The sequence below is a fragment of the Athene noctua genome, chromosome 1 (genome assembly GCF_965140245.1).
Source record: "Athene noctua chromosome 1, bAthNoc1.hap1.1, whole genome shotgun sequence".
Taxonomy (NCBI): Eukaryota; Metazoa; Chordata; class Aves; order Strigiformes; family Strigidae; genus Athene; species Athene noctua.
The window spans coordinates 53,266,955-53,285,619 of NC_134037.1; the positions used below are offsets into that span (position 1 = coordinate 53,266,955).

At 39.1% G+C, this 18,665-nt stretch overlaps 1 protein-coding gene across 2 annotated transcripts in view; it reads right to left on the reverse strand.

Annotated features, from left to right (window-relative positions):
- Nucleotides 1-18,665, reverse strand: part of CDK19 (cyclin dependent kinase 19) — a 130,451-nt gene that overhangs the window by 21,016 nt on the left and 90,770 nt on the right. Inside the window, exon 6 of one of the 2 annotated variants that reach the window (XM_074896155.1) lies at nt 17,202-17,333. The exons of the other annotated variant lie outside the window; for it this stretch is intronic. Within the exon in view, the coding sequence (XP_074752256.1) occupies nt 17,202-17,333 (132 nt within the window). The remainder of the gene's footprint in view (nt 1-17,201; nt 17,334-18,665) is intronic. 2 annotated transcript variants of the gene reach the window in all.

Below are 18,665 nucleotides of genomic sequence, written 5' to 3' on the forward strand. Positions count from 1 at the left end.
GGAGTTTGGTTTATTAGATGCAGACTAAAGAGAACACAAAGAGAAGTCTCTTGTTTGTTGCAACTAATTTGAGACTCAAAACCCCACCTGTTGTCAGTGGTGGTGTTTGGCTCATGCCACCCAAGACATACATGGTCTCCTGAAGAAAAAAAACACTGCTCTCTTTATGTAGGGAATGAAAACAAAAGCCATCACACTCTCTTTGCAAAAAACCCGTCAGTTCCATTTCCACTGTGTTACAGGTGTGGAGCTTGGGGTGTCCCAATTTATCAGCCCTTCTCCCTAATTCCTTTACAATAAAGTCTGATAACATTTCAATCAGACTTTACAGTTTCAACGTGGTATAACATGCTCTGTGCATTACATCACTTTCTCAAGGTTTTATCTCTCTTTGATTTTCTTATTAGCCTTATCTGCATGAAAACAAGATCTTTAGCTCTTGACATTTTATCCGCTCAAACAGCTAATACAGCATATTAATCACAATTCCTGCCTGGTTAGTAGGCATAAATTACCTACTCCAGAATGCAAATTACTATTTGAAGAACAGCATCTTCACTTAACAGTATCTATTCACTCATTTTCATGCTAGATGGCAAATCCTTTTGCAGACTGTTTATCTAGTGGCCAAAGGAGCTGCAGCCCTCTTGGTTTTCATGGTTTTCTGCAGTGCTCACTGTCCATCACACAGTGTGTGAGAGGCTGGGCCACTGCTCATTGTTCTATTAATTACTGCTCTATCCAGACTGACCTTTTCCTTTTGAAGAAGAAAAAAGAATCTAGTATTCTTTCTGACAGCAAAGCTGAACTGAAAATCTCCCCGATGTGACACAGCAAACTTCAAAATTCTGTTCCTCCTTCATCAGCTGAACTGTGTGAGAGCAGAGCCACTGTGGCAACACATTCCCACTTCCTGACTCCATGATTAACACAAAGAGCACATTCTAAACCCTTTGAAAATTCAGAGGACAGACATTGTACCAACTGGAAGTTACATCTGAATAAACACTGGTAACTCCCAGGCTGGTGCTGTATCTCCTATGGGACGGCATTACTGGACAAGTCAAGCATGAGAATACTTCAGCTCTGATCAGTCATTATAGTCACTGGTAGTCCATTGTGCTGGGGTTCAACCCTTTGGGTCTCTTGCCAGATACTCTTCAGCTTCAAAGAAGTAATACAAAGTAACCCAAAATACTTAGTACAGAAAACTTGAAGCTTTCATTTCCGTAAGTGAAGATTAAACAGCTGGAAAAGGCCTTATAAACCACGCAGCATAAGCAGGTCAGGGTCTTCCTTTTGTGAATCTTTTATGTAACCTGATCTTGAACACGTCCTTGGCACATACTGAAATCATTCTCACAATTAATGATTTTCTGTCAAGTTTGGCTAGTATTTTTTTTTTAATAAGATTAATAATTTACAGTAATTATTTACCACATACAGCATTTTTGTAGCAGGAACACCTGGTTACATTCTGGCAAGTTTAAAAGCTTCATCAGTACAAGCTGTCCTAATAGGTACTTGTCTCCTACATTGTTCGTATTAGTCAACCAAATATTAATTTCAGCTCTAACTATGGAAAAATGTGTCAATAATTAACAAATTCCCTATCCATACCATTTCATATGTTTTCAGTTTGTTGTCCCTAAAAAAGATCAATGGTTATTACATCTATTTCAAATAAGAGGTACTACCCATCAGAAGTGAGTATTTACAAGGGCAAAGCTGAAAACACATAAACAGTATTTTTCAACTACACTGCATTATTCAACTAGTGCACATCTGCCTCTAGCACAATAAGAACTTCTTAGAATGTTGTATAACAATGTCATTATAAATAAAATTTCTGTTTAAGTGCAACTGGCAGAATAGGAGGTGGTTGGATACAAACAGTATCCATTTTAACTTGTTATGTAGCAGAACCACTGGAAACAGGACCACATAGGTCTTACAAGGTTGTATCGGATACTAAATGTTTTCTATCTGACGTCACAGGAGGATCTTAATAAATATACTGGAGTAATACAACTATTCCTGTAAGGATGGCTCCATTTCCTATGCTTTCTTTTACTATCATTAGGTTTCAGGACTGATCCGTTGTAAAAGATTTTTAGTTTGAGGTTTTTGGTTTGGTTGGGTAGTGGGTTTGTTCGCTTGTGTTTGTTTTTTGTTTCGATTTCTTGTTTGTTGGTTTTGGTTTTGTTTGTGGGGTTTTGTTTGTTATTGTTTGTTTTACTTTGCTCTCCAAGACTTCCAGATTCCCCACATTCCCCCAATTTACAGTGAACCTGAATGCAAACCTGTTTTGCTCCCTGGCTCAGGAAAGAGGGGTGGGAGTGAATGCCTTTGCGGCGCACTCCTTTTCCTAGACTCCTCACTGAACAGCTTGCTCAGGTCCCATTCAAACATATTCACTAGTGAAATATCCTTCCACTGTAACAGTATTTCTCAAGTACTACATAACAAGTTTACAAAAGGAAAAAACCAGCCTTTTAAAGATGGGTCACTTGTGGTTGATAAACAGACTTTCCATATATATGTCTGGGTGCACAGATTATTAGAATATCTGTATGGCTGCCCATGTCCCAGTTTTAAAACCTGTGACTAATAGCTTTATAGGTCAGCTACTAAAGCTGAGAAAATCCTGCATGTCACGCTCTACTTTAACACTGTAGCCAAGGAGCAAGTACAAAAGGATGCTGCTAAAGCTATTTTAATGATAGGGCTGATTAAGCAGACAAATGCTCATGTATTCTTTCCTTTCCATGGCACAATAATCTCATCTCTGTATTTGTCCCAATATTTTGGAAACAGTCTTTAAGAATATCATGACAATTTAAGACAGTAAGACAATTTATTGACCAATATCCTTGATTCTCAAAATGCAACATCTTTTTCCATGCATATTAACTACAATGTTTCACTGAACACAGGACAGAGTCCACAATGAAATACTTTATGCTTCTTAACTATATCCAAGAAAAGAAACACATAAACAAGCTCTCAGTCTCATATAATTCTTTAGTAAAATTCTCTTAAAGTAAATTAAGAATGGGAAAATGTCTATTTAGCACAAATCTATTTGATTTGTGGAATTCATCATTAGTGAATTTGGTCTAGCAGCTCCAACCTGCTTTTTTTTTTTTAGCTTGGTTTGAACACAACATCTAGACTCTAGGATAGGTCTGAATGCTGGTAAAGGAAGCAAACAGTGGATGGATGCCAGAATACAGCTTCTCTACGTCCACCAAGGGCTATAGCAACAACCAGGGTAACAAAAAGCCAGTTAGGACAGCCCTAGCCCAAACAAGGCAACCCAGGTCACCTATAGAGCACTAGAACATTTATGCAAGAGTCACCATATCTTTCAAATCATGTAAACATAGAATCATTTAGCTTGGAAAAGACCTTTAAGATCATCAAGTCTAACCATTAACCTAACACTGCCAAGTCCACCACTAAATCATGTCCTTCAGCACCACTTCTGCACATGGGATGGAGTCTCAATAATTTCCCTGGGCAGCCTGTTCTAATGCTCAACAATCCTTTCAGTAAAAAAATTTTTTCTAATATCCAATCTAAATTGGATCTAAATCTAAATCTCCCCTGAGCAAATGAAGGCAAGGACAACAAAAACAACAACATACTTGAAACCCGAAAGGTGGCTGCGCAAGCAAACATTTATCTCAATTTTTCAAATTGAGATATCAGTTAGTCTAATGAAAAGGTATAACCTCTTTATAAGAAAATCTTGCCACTCTCACGCTGAGCACAGCAGTAGATTCTAAACTTATCTGTAATCTTTACACACAGTGACTTAGGAGGATAGAGATATGTTAGAAAAAGTTTATTAATTTTTAAATCGGATTTAAATACCCAGAAATTAGATTTAAAATAACAATACATCTTTAAAGGGCAATTTCTCATGTCTTTGGTCCAATAAGGTGACAAGAACATACCTGTTGCTATCACACACAGACACAAGGGAAACAAACGTCTTCCCTTTTGTACATTAAGGTTTCAATGCTTACATGCTTCATTTAAACTTTAGTCAGCAAAACAGAAGGTCAAGGTAGAAGTGGTTACTAGGCTTTTATGTTTGACACTTTCTATGAAGAACTGAGAATGGGGTCAAACATTTGTATGTGACAGGCTTTTCAAGGGAAGCAAAAAACAGTGTCAGTGGGCTAAGGGTCAGAAATTTACTCACTCACTGGTAAGCTAAACAATGTTTACCGATCTTTAACAAACGGCACCTTCACATAATTTGACTGAAGAAATTTATACTGTAAAGCCACAAAGCTGAACGTTCTGCATACAGAAAAAATACCACTCAGTAATCTGAAGGATGCTCACAGCCAACCATGAATTTAAGAATGATGTTTTATTTCAGAGCACGTAATCTATACCATGATGTAGAGTCAAGATAATTCAAAACTTTTAAAGGCAAAACCATATTAATTCAAATCAGTCATGAAATCTATTATCCTCACACTTTTTTTTACCTGTATGCCTCCCTCCTAGCCTTTTAAACTAACCTGCCCTTTTCTCATGTTTGTACTAAGAATTTAATTACATTTCAATTATTACACCTTAAAAATTTTGAAGTATCTTGACTCAAATTCTGAGTTCACCAAAATCAACTATCATTTTCTATAGGGCTTCAGTGTTTCTTCATTCTCTCCAGAACTATTTTAGATTGTCAAAATACTTATTTTCTCACTTAAATTTCTATTCCTCAATATATCAGCATTAAATGAAGATCCTGGATCACATGATTTCAGACTTCTGTTATACATTAGACACATCATTTAGCTTGCAACATTACATTTAAATTACTGTGGTAAGCTTGACAACACAGCAACATTTTCTGATGACAGAAATCCTCAAGGCAGGGAAAATGCAATCTTATCACAAATTGTACCATAGAGCACAAGAATTAAATTCTTACCAACATTAGTAACTTGAGAACTAAACTTTTAATAACATTATAAACTTTTACCAACAAGAAGGAAGTCAGATAAAAATACCAGGAGTCCTTCATGGATGAAAAGGGAGCTCTGGACAAGCTCAAACACAAGAAAGAAGCCTACAGCAGGTGGAAGCAAGGACAGGTAGCCTGGGTGGAATACAGAGAAACTGTCCGAGCAACCAGGGATCATCTTAGGAAAGTTGAAGCCCTAACAGAATTAAATCTGGCCAGGGTGTCAAGGGCAACAAGAAAAGCTTCTATAGGTACATTGGTGATAAAAGGAAGATTAGGGAAAATGTAGGCCCTCTTCAGAAGGAAATGGGAGACCTGATGACCTGGGACATGGAGAAGGCTGAGGTACTCAAAGAGTTCTTTGCCTCAGTCTTCACCAGCGAGGGCTCCAGCCACACTACCCAAGTCACAGAAGGCAAAGGTGGGGACTGGGATAACAAGGAACAGCCCACTGTAGGAGAAGGTCAGGTTCAAGACCATCTAAGGAACCTGACAGCGCACAAGTCCACGGGACATGATGAGATGCATCTGTGTGTCCTGACAGAACTGGCAGATGAAGTGGCCAAGCCACTATCCATCATATTTGAGAAGCTGTGGCAGCCTGCTCAAGTTCCTGTTGACTGGAAAAGGGGAAACATAACCCTCATTTTTAAAAAACAAAATAAAGATGATTCAGGGAACTACAGGCCAGTCAGTCTCACCTCTGTGCCTGGCAAGATCATGAAGTGGATCCTCCTGGAAACTATACTAGGGGACATGGAAAATAAGGAGGTGATTGGTGACAGCCAACACGGCTTCACTAAGGGCAAATCATGCCTGACAAGTCTGGTGGACTTCTATGACAAGATTACAGCACTGGTGGACAAGGGAAGAGCAACTGACATCATCTACCTGGACTTGTGTAAAGCATTTTGACACTGTCCTGCACAACATCCTTGTCTCTAAGTTGGAGAGACATGGATTTGATGAATGGACCACTCAGCGGATAAGGAATGGTCACACTCAGAGTTACAGTCAACATCTTGACGTCCAAGTGGAGAGCAGTGACAAGTGCTGTTCCTCAGGGGTCGGTATTGGGACTGGAGCTGTTTAACATCTTTGTTGGTGACATGGACAGTGGGATTGAGTGCCCCCTCAGCAAGTTTGCCAATGACACCAAGCTGTGTGGTGCTGTTGACACACTGGAGGGAAGGGAGATGCCATCCAGAGGGACCTGGACAGTCTGGAGAGGTGGGCCTGCGCAAACCTCATGAAGTTCAACAAGGCCAAGTGCAAGGTCCCGCACATGGGTCGGGGCAATCTCAAGCACAAATACAGGCTGGGCAAGGAGTGGATTGAGAGCAGCCCTGGGGAGAAGGACTTGGAATGGGTGGATGGAAAACTGACTATGAGCCAGCAATGTGCGCTCACAGCCCAGAAAGCCAACTGTGTCCTGGGCTGCATCAAGAGAAGGTCAAGGGAGGTGATTCTCCCCCTCTACTCCACTCTCATGAGACCTCACCTGGAGTCCTGTGTCCAGCTCTGGGGCCCCCAACACAAGAAGGACATGGACCAGTTGGAGTGAGTCCAAAGAAGGGCCATAAAGATGATCAGGGGGCTGGAGCACCTCTCTTATGAGGACAGGCTGAGAGAGTCAGGGTTGTTCAGCTTGGAGAAGGCTCCAGGAAGGCCTTATGGTGGCCTTTCAGTACTTAGAGGGGGCCTACAAGGAAGATGGGGAGGGACTTTTTACAAGGACATGTAGCGATAGGACAAGGAGTAATGGCTTTAAACTGAAAGAAAGCAGATTTAGACCAGATGTTAGGAATAAATTATTTACTGTGAGGGTGGTGAGACACTGGAACAGGTTGCCCAGAGAGATTGTGGATGCCCTCTCCCTGACAGTCTTCAAGGCCAGATTGGATGGGCCTTTCAGCAACTGGTCTAGTGGGAGGTGTCCCTGGCAGGAGGGTAAGAACTAGATGATCTTTAAGGTCCCTTCCAACCCAAACTATTCTACGATTATAACATTTTTGTAAGGATTTTTAGTGCCTGTCTTCTCAAATTCTCCCCCTTGCCTCCCCAAATCCTAGCATGGGTTTATGAAAGGCAGGTCCTGCTTGACAAACCTGATCTCCTTCTATGACAGAGCGACCTGCTTATTGGATGAGGGAAAGGCTGTGGATGTAATTTACCTTGACTTTAGCAAGGCTTTTGACACCATTTCCCACAGCATTCTCCAGGCAAAAATGACTGCTCGAGGTTTGGACAATCACACACTTCGCTGGGTAAAAAACTGTCTGGACGACCGGGCCCAGAGAGTTGTGGTAAACGGAGTTAAATCCAGCTGGCGGCCGGTCACGAGTGGTGTCCCTCAGGACTCAGGTTTGGGGCCACTCCTGTTTAACATCTTTATTGATGATCTAGACGAGGGGATCGAGTGCACCCTCAGTCAGTTTGCAGATGACACTAAGTTAGGTGGCAGTGTTGATCTGCTCGAGGGCAGGGAGGCTCTGCAGAGAGACCTGGACAGGCTGGAGCCATGGGCTGAGGCCAACTGCAGGAGTTTCCATAAGGCCAAATGCCGGGGGCTGCCCTTGGGCCACAACAACCCCCAGCAGCGCTACAGGCTTGGGGAGGAGTGGCTGGAGAGCTGCCAGTCAGAGAGGGACCTGGGGGTGTTGACTGACAGCCGGCTGAACAGGAGCCAGCAGTGTGCCCAGGTGGCCAAGAAGGCCAATGGCATCCTGGCTTGTGTCAGCAACAGCGTGGCCAGCAGGGACAGGGAAGGGATCTGACCCCTGTACTCGGCACTGGTGAGGCCGCCCCTCGATTCCTGTGTTCAGTTTTGGGCCCCTCACTACAAAAAGGACATTGAATGACTCGAGCGTGTCCAGAGAAGGGCAACGAAGCTGGTCAAGGGTCTGGAACACAGGTCGTACGAGGAGCGGCTGAGGGAACTGGGATTGTTTAGTCTGGAGAAGAGGAGGCTGAGGGGAGACCTCATCGCCCTCTACAGCTCCCTGAAAGGAGGCTGCAGAGAGCTGGGGATGAGCCTCTTTAGCCTAGTAGAAAGCGACAGGACAAGAGGGAATGGCCTCAAGTTGCACCAGGGAAAGTTCAGACTAGATATTAGGAAGCATTTCTTTACAGAAGGGGTTGTTAGGTGTTGGAATGGGCTGCCCAGGGAGGTGGTGGAGTCCCCATCCCTGGAGGTGTTTAAGAGTTGGGTTGATTTAGAGCTTAAGGATATGCTGTAGGTGGGAACTGTGCTAGGTGAACAGTTGGACTAGATTATCTCCAGGGTCCTTTCCAACCTAGATGATTCAGTGATACCACATTCTCATCAGTAATTCTTCAACTCTTCAGTTGTGTCTCCAAGACTACTACTTTATACAGATCAACTACATTAGCTAGTAGTAGAGCAAGCTAACATCCTTGAGAGACAGAAATGAGCGATAGCTGCATAAATACAGAATAGAGTGATGGTTCCATCTTCTTTCCTAAGTTGTTCTTCCAGAAACGGGTGGGCTCCAGCCTCAGGTGATGTCACTTCAGGGCAGGGAATTAGGCCACTGGGACAAGCACTGATTTCTGGCAAGTAAAGTGTGTCACAGATTCTTTTTTCCCCTAATCCTGAACCTTCATATGCATCAAGAGATGGCACAGGGCTATTATTTTTATGTCAACTTCAATATCTCCAAGATGTAGGAAAGAACGTACTGCTACTTTTCTTCCAGCAACAGCAGTGCTTATACCTCAGAGAGTCCAAGAGGTAGTCTGGCAGGCTGCAAAGCTCTCACAGAAACAAAACTAAGAAGAAAAACATTCTTTCAGTGACAACTCATCAAAAGCACAAGAAATGTTACGGGTGACAAAAAAGGCAGCATAATGGCCTCAGGGCTACTTCCCCTACCAAATATCAAACAACTGCAGCAAGTAGAGGAAGTATGAAAGCTTCTCATTGCAAAGGTCACAAGGCTCTTTTATACTGCAAAGTATTAGGCAGGTCTAATACAGAAATTGTTATCATTTCCTCCTGTAATGATGAAAGAATTAAGAACAGGCAAGACGCGCCTCTGGTACAATTTACAGGGGTTTTTTTTACACTGTATTTACACAGCTTTTCAGGGAACATCCAAAGCTTTACATTTTCACTTTATCATATGAAAAAAATGACTGACAGTATCATCTGATCACAGGATTGGAAAGCCAGGAACTCCTAATTACTAATTATGGTGCTTTATCATTAATTTTCCCCCTCCTCCTCCATTTTTTCCCCCATCTTATTCCATCACTGCAGGTAAGTGCACAATAATATCGTATAATTTATATTGTACAAATAGCATGGCATATTAGAGAATTGTTGCCATTTTCTGTGCTCTTCTGAACTGTAGCAAATGAGAAGTGAGTGGTACATATTCTCTGAAAGGGAAATACACTTTTTTTTTTCCTAATTAAATGCAGAATTTTCTAACAAAAAAGCTTTTCTGTACACAATGGAGCTCTTTAGAGGTTAACTCCATGCTAAATGAGGAGGGACAACGAGTTTATAATCTGTTTTGTGCTCTCACTTGGCTTGTGTCATTAACTATTACAACTTTTTACTAGGTCCAATATGTCAACACCTTCCAAGTTAACATAGCGTGAGCAAAAGGCCCACTATGTGGTAGATTAAGTTATAACAAGAAACATGTGTGAAGAGTACTTTCCTGGCCTGTTCCAATTCACAAGCCATGGCAGTCTTTTCAGGGAGTTATTACAACTTTTGATGTCTACCTTATTTCAGTCAACAGAGAGGAATGCACACAAAGAAATCTTGCGACTTAGCACAGAGAAGCTTACTGGTCCTTCTAAATAGAGTGCTTTACAATATCTAAATGTTTCTGTTACTAAGGGGTTCAGCCTTACAACTATTTCTAATAAGGCACTGAGAATAGCTCCTACATAATTATAAGCAAATCTACTGGATAGGCAACAAAAAAACCTGCTGTGAAATGTAATTCTGCTGTCAGTCACAGCTATTGCCAAGATGTCTACTTGTGAAGCAGTCCCACCTGTCTTGAGAAGAAGTTATTCTACTGAATCAGTGCTGTAGTGTTGAAAGCTTCAGTTGATATTGCTGAAATAATTGTGCCTGAAGATCAAAATGATGGATTAGCTAAAAAATTCCTCTGCACCAGAAGCATGCACCTTGTTATGCTAGTAAGTACTTTGTTTTCAACCAAAACCAATTTTTGTGAGTGAACATTTTAGATACGGTAGTAAACAGACCACACTAAGAGTCTTCATTGCTGCACTAGTCAGCTAGGGTAAAGCATTTATTGAACTAGGTTTTTAACTGATCACCTTTTCGATCATTAAATGGTGACCTCATGTTTCATTTAAGAAAAGCCTTTAGTCCATTGCTGCATAAACAAAGCCTTAAAAAAAGTCAAATCAAACATCTCTAAGATGCAAGTTTAACTGCACCAAACCATTCATCTGCTTATGCATAAAAGTGACAATGTATTTCAAATATATTGCAAAGAATCACAATATATTCCAACTGACATGTACAGAATGGAGCTGAATATGAAGAGGAAGTGGGAAAAATGCATCTCCTAACCTCCAAATGCTGTGTCTTGCTTTCTCATGTCAGCATGCATGTTCCATTTCCACATTAGGATCTATTATTTGTTCTGGGCTATGACAGACGTTGCAAGAATAACTCCTGCCTTAGTCCCCTAAATCTTTTATTTAAAATGAGCTCACAACATAGGTTGCTCAGGGAGGTCAGAGATTCAATCCTGCTGCCACAAAGTTCATCTGGTAAAGGGCAAAGTCAGTGAGATACTAGTGAAGGAAAAGCTTGCTCATCTAAGAGGCTCTATAGTTATTAACAGTTGGGAAAAACATGAAACTGATACTCCAAGGGAAATAATTAGAAGGAAAAAGACATGGCACTGATACTATTACTGGCAGGGAGTGTTTTTTGACCCACAGATCACTGATGATTTTTCATGTACATGGGGCTAAGCACAGACGGATTTTTGAAGGTATTTCTTGTTCAAAGTGGGTTGTAATCACAAAGCTATAAAGGACATTATTACTATAAAGGATATTCTGCCTTCTGAGTATTTTAATGTTATTTCATTTTTCCTGCTCTAAAATAATCCACGTACAGTTAAGTCATATTGAAAAAAAAGGTAAAAGCACCTGGTTTTTTTCTTCATATGTTTTGCAAGAGGAGAGAATCATGAATGTACAAAAAAGTACTGGGTGATCACGAGTGGAAACTTACAGGTTAATTTACAGAGCAATTCAAATCAAGACAATTAGCAGATACTAGTTGTGACTTAAGATTCTGTGGTTTTGTGTTCCTTTTCTTTTTTAATGTCCAGAATGTGTAAATTTCTCAAGTTGAGATGCTAAGCGACATCTCAGGTTCTCAGACAACCTATTCACTGAGTTAACCAAAATAACTGATTACATACTTGTACTGAAGGTCCCTATTATCATTAACTGATTTTATTTTCAGGACAATACCATTAAGTAACATCCCTACTTTACAGATAATGAAACACATAGGATGGATTAAATGACATGCTGTAAGCTACATACAACACTTGGGACTAAAACAGTATTTAAATCCAAGTCTCCGGAGACCCAGCTTACTGTTCTAAGAGATAAAACTTTACTGTCTGTCCCACATTAGAGTACCTCCATTGGTTTTAAAATAGCAGAGACAGGTCTGACTCACTGCACTGTTTGCATTCTCCTGACTATTAAGCTAGTACACACTCCAACACATCCCTAAAACTCTTCAGAGTTGACAATGACCACCAGCTTTACCAGCTAATATCCAGACATCAGCATATTTGAGAATAATAAAGCAGTTAGAAGTCAGGAACTAGTATGCTAGATCTCAAAACAATTAATGCTTTAAAATGTATAACAAACCTGTGGATGATATTCCTCAAGTTACTGTCAGCATCTCAAGTTTCCAAAAATACTAACTAATGTAGATTTAAAATGTTCTATTTAAGTGACCCACTAATACTTTATAAATTGCAGTGATAAGTTTGTGGAGCATAGCAAATGTTTCTGCTTTGAAAAAAACAAAAAACAAAACAAAACATGTATAGTATCTTAGAGATCACTGTCAAGCAAGAGGAAAACCAGCAGTAAATCATCCAGCACCTGCAATAACTAGATAAGAAAACAACAATTAATCTTTGGTATTAAAATATTTTGCCTCTCAGAAAACGCATGAGAACAACTGTGATAAAATGAAGAAAGTTTACCACATGCCAAAACAAGTTTACCACAAAATATCATCTGAATCCAATTACTTCCCATGTCATGTAACACTGCCCAGGGCACGAACAAGGCTGCCTTCCTGGTGTAGCCCGAGTTTTTCTTTTCAGAGCACACAAATGAGTATTTTCCAAACTTCTCTACTTTTCTTTTCTAGTTTTTCCACAACCCCTTCCCCCCAAAACACAACCCTTCACAAATACAAATGTGGATCCCTATGCAGCAAACAGAAGCTGACTGATTATAGATTTGCTCTTGTTAATTCTTTCTCATGGATGTTTAAAAGCAGTCCCCATACTTCCCTGGCCCCACGCCTCACAGGTGGGAGTCTCCCCTGTACGTTTTTCCTCAAGACTTCTCAATCTTGTGGTTGGCCCCATTTGTAATTTCTAGTTTACCAGATTTTCCAGATAGGTCTTATATTTTATCTTCTTCCCCCCAGCCCTCCCAGAACAAGAGACCAGAAGAGTTTCGGGCAGCGATCCAAGATTTCCAGAGGCCCCACAGCCCGGCCAGCGTGCCAACAATCTGTGCACACACAGTAAGGACATCTGATGCACTCGGAACGTGTGGGACTCGCTGCACAGGCAATATGGAACACATATGCAAAAATTTCCATCCTAAATCCTACATAATACACCCCAGATATTTCCCCCTCATTTTTTTCCTGCATTAAGTAAAACGGACTTGTTGAAACTCCGACAGATCCCAACATTCATTATAAATTTATTCCCTCTGATACACCTAATATTTTCCTGTGACATTTGCTTTCAAAGGCATTTGGATATCTGCTTATACCTTTCACACATTTCCAGCTTCCATAACCATATGTTAGTCTGGAAATAGAATGAGGTGACAGTGCACTGCCCAAGCTTTGAATTACAGTTTCTCTATACCTGAAGGCTTATTTGGGCTGGTAAATCCAGTTGCCACATGGCCATTTCTGACATTCCTGCTGACTTGTAATCTAGACAAGTGAGGAAAGGTAACTAAGCAACACAGATCTCTTGGACTTTCGGATTTATTTTTTCACAATAAATAATCCCAGCCTTTTTTTGGTGCAGTTGAATGATCACTCTAATGAACAATTCTGTCAACAAAATCTAAACAATCTAAAATACTATAAGCCATCTGATGCCATTTACCAAATATACTATTTCTTTAATTAAGGCAAGTGGTAAAGAGAGGCAATGTTCTTGTTTGAAAGCACTGCTAACTATACAAGCTGCAACTTGATGAAAAAACTAGTCTTAATCATGCTATATCCTTGATATTATGCTATGATACCCCAAAATGAATCACAGTAGACTGCCACACGCTTTCTTAAAAATCTATGAGGAAAAAAAGTTCTTACTACTTACTTTACTTACTGAAGTATTATTTTCTATTTTGATGTTCCCAGAGTAAAAAAAACCCCAACTGATTAATGTCTCCTTCCAACCTGAAAGCCAGCTTACCTTTTCCTTCATTTTGACACAGTCATTTCCTTTACTTTCCTAAAATTATAGCACAGAAGTCTTTGCCCATCAATGAAGGGAGCACTGTGCCTTGTCATTTATTTCAACCTTGTTTCTTTAGTATTTTGAGTATAAAAGCATTTTCTGTTGTGCTGGAGTTTTTCTAAAAGTTCATTAATTTTATTAATGTGTCCATGATTGCAAGCGTTTTACATTTTCACAGATACTTGATTTCATTTGAAGCTTAAGTTACTTTTATTTGCAAATTTTACTTCTTTGCTAGACAGAGTATTAGTATCTGATGAACACATGGTCACAGATTCTACTTGTAAATTACTGTGCCGGAAATGCAGACCAACTTCCACAGCCTACAATAAATTTAGTACAGATTTATATTGTGGTAACTGAACAGAAAGGGACCTTTGGCTTCTAAGACACCATTTTCCCAATTTGTATTCATCTGGTAAATTAGTTACTTGTAACTATGGTAGCAGCTTATATAAGAAACTTTATTAACAAGTAGGGCTTAGATTATAAACATTCACAGTTCAGGAAACTAAATATTATTCCCCATGAAACCCTAACGTGAGCTTTTTACTATCCTTTCAACATGCAGAAAGCAAAAGCTATTTCTGTTTTTCAGCAACAGTATCCTGACTCCTGTATCTCCTTAAAACATGATGTTATATACATGATGAACAACTACTTGTTCTGCAAGCAAGTAAATGAAAGGTAGAATATTTCATTACTATGAAGGAACAAATGAAATAAAGGGAAAAATGTCACTGAAAAACCACCTTTAAAATAATGAATATGCTTATATAGTTTTGTGTAATACATAGTTCTTTCTAAACAGACTGTATTTAGTCCATTTTTCCCCCAAAGCTAAACCCACAAAACATAGCTAAGATCAGGCCCAGAAAACAAAGACAAAAATCCTGTGTGAGACAGAAGTCAAACAGTGAGACAAAAGACAAAATTCCAGTTTCATTCTTTGATCATGTATGAGAATTATTTACATGCAAGCAAGCGTACCTAAGAGTTTTATTACAAGAACAAAACCAAATTGGACACTATAGTAGACAGTGTCCAGGATGTTATGAATACACTCCTAACAATTAGCATCATATGTGAAGCTAAGGAAGAGAGTACTAGATACAGAATACAGAAAATATATTTAAAATAAAACAAAATTAAGACTCCTAAGCAAACATCTGAACTATGTAACAACTGTTGTCCAATGTTCAGTGTGTTGCAGTAGAGAACTAATGATAATGCATTCCTAGTAAATGCAAACAAAAATATTTCTCACAATGACAAAATTGGAAAAAAATAGACTAAAGTCAGCATGACATTGATTTTAGTCTGATTTTACTGATATTTACTAATTACACAAAATTATATATAATGTAAAAGGCATAAGGAAAATAGCTACAGAAAATAAGCAGCTACACCAAATAGCCTGCCATTTCCTTTTTTCATAAATTGCTATATCTAATCCCCTTTCTTTTAAATTATTATTTCCAACTGAAGAGCAGTTAAATGAGAATCTTTTAGTAATAACTCATAAATTATATAAGTGATACATTAAGGCTCCTGAGAATTATGTAATGTTAAAAGATGTTAAAATTATATTTCTTGCACAGAGATTTAAGAGAGAGCTTTAAGAGTTGCATCCTTTGCCAAAAACATTAGCATTCAACACTAGCATGCTTAGCTCATTAAAACTGCCTTTCTTTAAGTGCACATAACGCTAGAAGCAAAACACAAGTCTGGACTCATAAACTGCATGAACATCACCACTGTGATTTTGTTACTCATTTCTTCCCTTTCCCTTAAAGCTGCACACTGAAAGCTGCACACTGATCACCTCCAGGTACCTTTATTCTTTTCTCTTGAGAGAGACATGCTCCTATAATCTTTCGGTCAGCCTACAAATCTCACCTGCAACTTTCCTTGTTTTCATTTCCATAATTTTTACTTTGCTGCCCAAACCATTTTGAGTGTTCTCATCATTCACACTGCACACCAGGTACTACACGACTCATTCACCCCATCCTGGGGATTCACCGGTGTGGGTCTGATACAAGAAATAAAAGCCTCAGAAATAATATACTACTAGCAAAACCGGGTCTCTCTGAAGCAGCAGCATTCTCTAAAGTTTCACAGGGACTTCTTGTCTGTTTTTTAGTATAGACCACAGATCCCTGAGGGCAAGAACCAAGTAATTTATGATATAATTAAAATAAACAGTGGCATTATACTAATTAATTCTTCAAAGAGATATCCTAAGATAATGGTATATATCACTCACCTAGATCTGCAAACAATATGCTATCTATCAAAAATAGGTAACTGTCAGTTAAGATAACTTCCCAGTACCATGCATGCAGGTCACTCAGTAATCTGGTCCACTCACATCCACTCACAAAAAAAATCAACATAGCCAGGGCAGTTTAAGCATCTAATTTACAGGCATTTAAGGTAATGCTGTTGATATCTTCATTAAAGACTTCTAGTAACTGTCTTCACCCAGTACAGGATACAGCAAACAGAGACTTTAGAAGTTAGCATCCCAGTTTGTGTGGTGGCAGGTGCAAAGCAGGCCCTCAGGATCTGCCTCAGGCTACATGGGATTGTGCCACAATCGTGATGGGGGGCACTACAAGGCTCCATCCCCAGCACCCACTGGAGGAGATACCCTAGGAAATCAGAGGCCTCAACCGAGACAGCACTCCAGAGGGAGGCTACTACCACCCACGACTCAGGCTGCAGGGTGACATCGGCCTTACAGCAGGAGATACACTCTGGTTTGGGCACTGAGTAATCAGTGAAAGGAGCTGTGGGAAGAGGTGAACACACTCCATTGCATCATGAAGAATAAAAAGGACAGGGACCTTGCAGAGGTTTCTGGAGGATATTGGGGTAAACTTCTTTATACAGGTACTACATGTGTTAACTTTCAGATCTGGTCCTCAGGAAGAAGGAAGAACTAGTTGGGAATATGATAATCAGTGTTAGTCTTGACTGTAACAACCATGAACAGGTGGAATAATGAAGGCAAGTAGCAGAACACAGGCCCTGGGCTTCAGGAAAAACTGACTGGATCATCAGGGTCTGAGGGTGGTGGCTAAGGGTATATACTTTAACCTGGAGACTGACTACAGGTGAAATACACAGAGGCCCATGAGCCCATATGAAAATCATCATATAAACCAATGCAAAGAATATTCTTATTTTAAAAACAAACCAAAACAAACACACATTTACAATGTCTAACATTAACCTTAACTCATATTGAAAAATAAAAGCACAGAACTCAGAAAGTTTCACTATGCATCAACATTTTATAGACTGGATCATATATCATCTGCTGCTACAAGAAAAAAAATAGCTTGTCAGTTGATCATCATATCTACTATAAGGCTACTCTCCTTTACAGAACTTAAATGTCAAGCTCTTTCTTACACAGAACTTACCAATGGCCTTTGTGTAATGTCTGGCTCCAAGTAACAGCTCTGGAGCTCTGTACCAGAATGTCACCACAACTGGATCCAAGTCTGCCAATGGCTTCAAAGGTGAGTTGAACAATCTTGCAAAACCCATATCAGCTGGGGGGGGAGGGTGTGCATGCAGGTGGGAAAAGAAAAAAAAAAAGAAAATTTAAAATTTTAATAGATATAAACCAAAATTTAACAGTATTGCCAAAAAGCAATTACAACAAAAGCTCAAAAACATTACAACTTACAAATCAGTTTCTAAGAAAACAACAGGTTACTCATAACAATACTGGGCCAAATTTATCTAAGGCTAAATTCGATTTACTTCATTTATAAGACTATGAAGGATGACATTTCACTTTTAAGTGTTTTCATCATGGTATTGCAAAACTTTACATAACACAGATACCTGTTTATTTAAATAGAACTGAAACAGAAACCTCGTTAACTGAAGTCAATAGTAGTAGATCTCTAACGTACTCTTTTATTTTTATGTAAGTTTACAAAACTGTGAGTCCTTGTGACTGCTATATATTTACCCAAAGTGCAAAACCAAAATGACAGCAGTGTGGATTGTTTTGCACTATTTTTCAAAATATGCCTCCTACTTGATTTGGAGGAATGAACTCCAGAACCAGGAAAAAGTTTTTAACTGGAAATTAATGGAATCAGTGAGTATACACTGCTACAGAGGTATATTTTAAATGTAAACATTCATTTTATATAACTCAAAAATTCTCCCTAGAAACAACCTTGCAAGTAACACTAAGAAATGCTAGATGGGAAAGTACAAAATTTGGGTGTATATTTAAAACCACAAATTTTAATTCAAGACTGAAACGTAGCTTTTACACAACTTCACCTAAACCTTTCTGCTTCCAAAGTTATGAAAAGTCAAGTATAACTTTCTTGCAGTTACCCATACTAATACAAGCATATGAATCAAAAATGGTTAGCTGAACATTTTAAAATATAGCAAAAGCTAACGAAAAGAAGTTCTAGTGTATTAGCTATTTCGTGATGATTGCCACGTGCTTTATTTAAAAAAAAGTTTACATCCACATGACTAAGGCTTATGATCTGCATAGGTAATTAGATTTTGAATAAAGACCATCACAGTTACATTTGTTTCCCACCTTGATGCCAAATAGCCTTGTATTGTACAACTTTGAACCTCTACAAACACGTGCCTTGATGTTATTTATATAAAAATAATAAAGAACAAATACAATTTTTAAAGTAACAATATTATACTAACTAATCATAGTATAAGTCAAAAGAACCCTAGCCATAGCCATTCTTGTTTCTTACAGATGCTTTTATCTTTCCAGATAGCCTTGGTGCTATCTACATAATAATTCTTAGAATCTCTTAAAGCTTGTAAACTCAGTGAATGAGATTTTAAATTGAACTAGATGTTGTACATACATACATACAATCAAA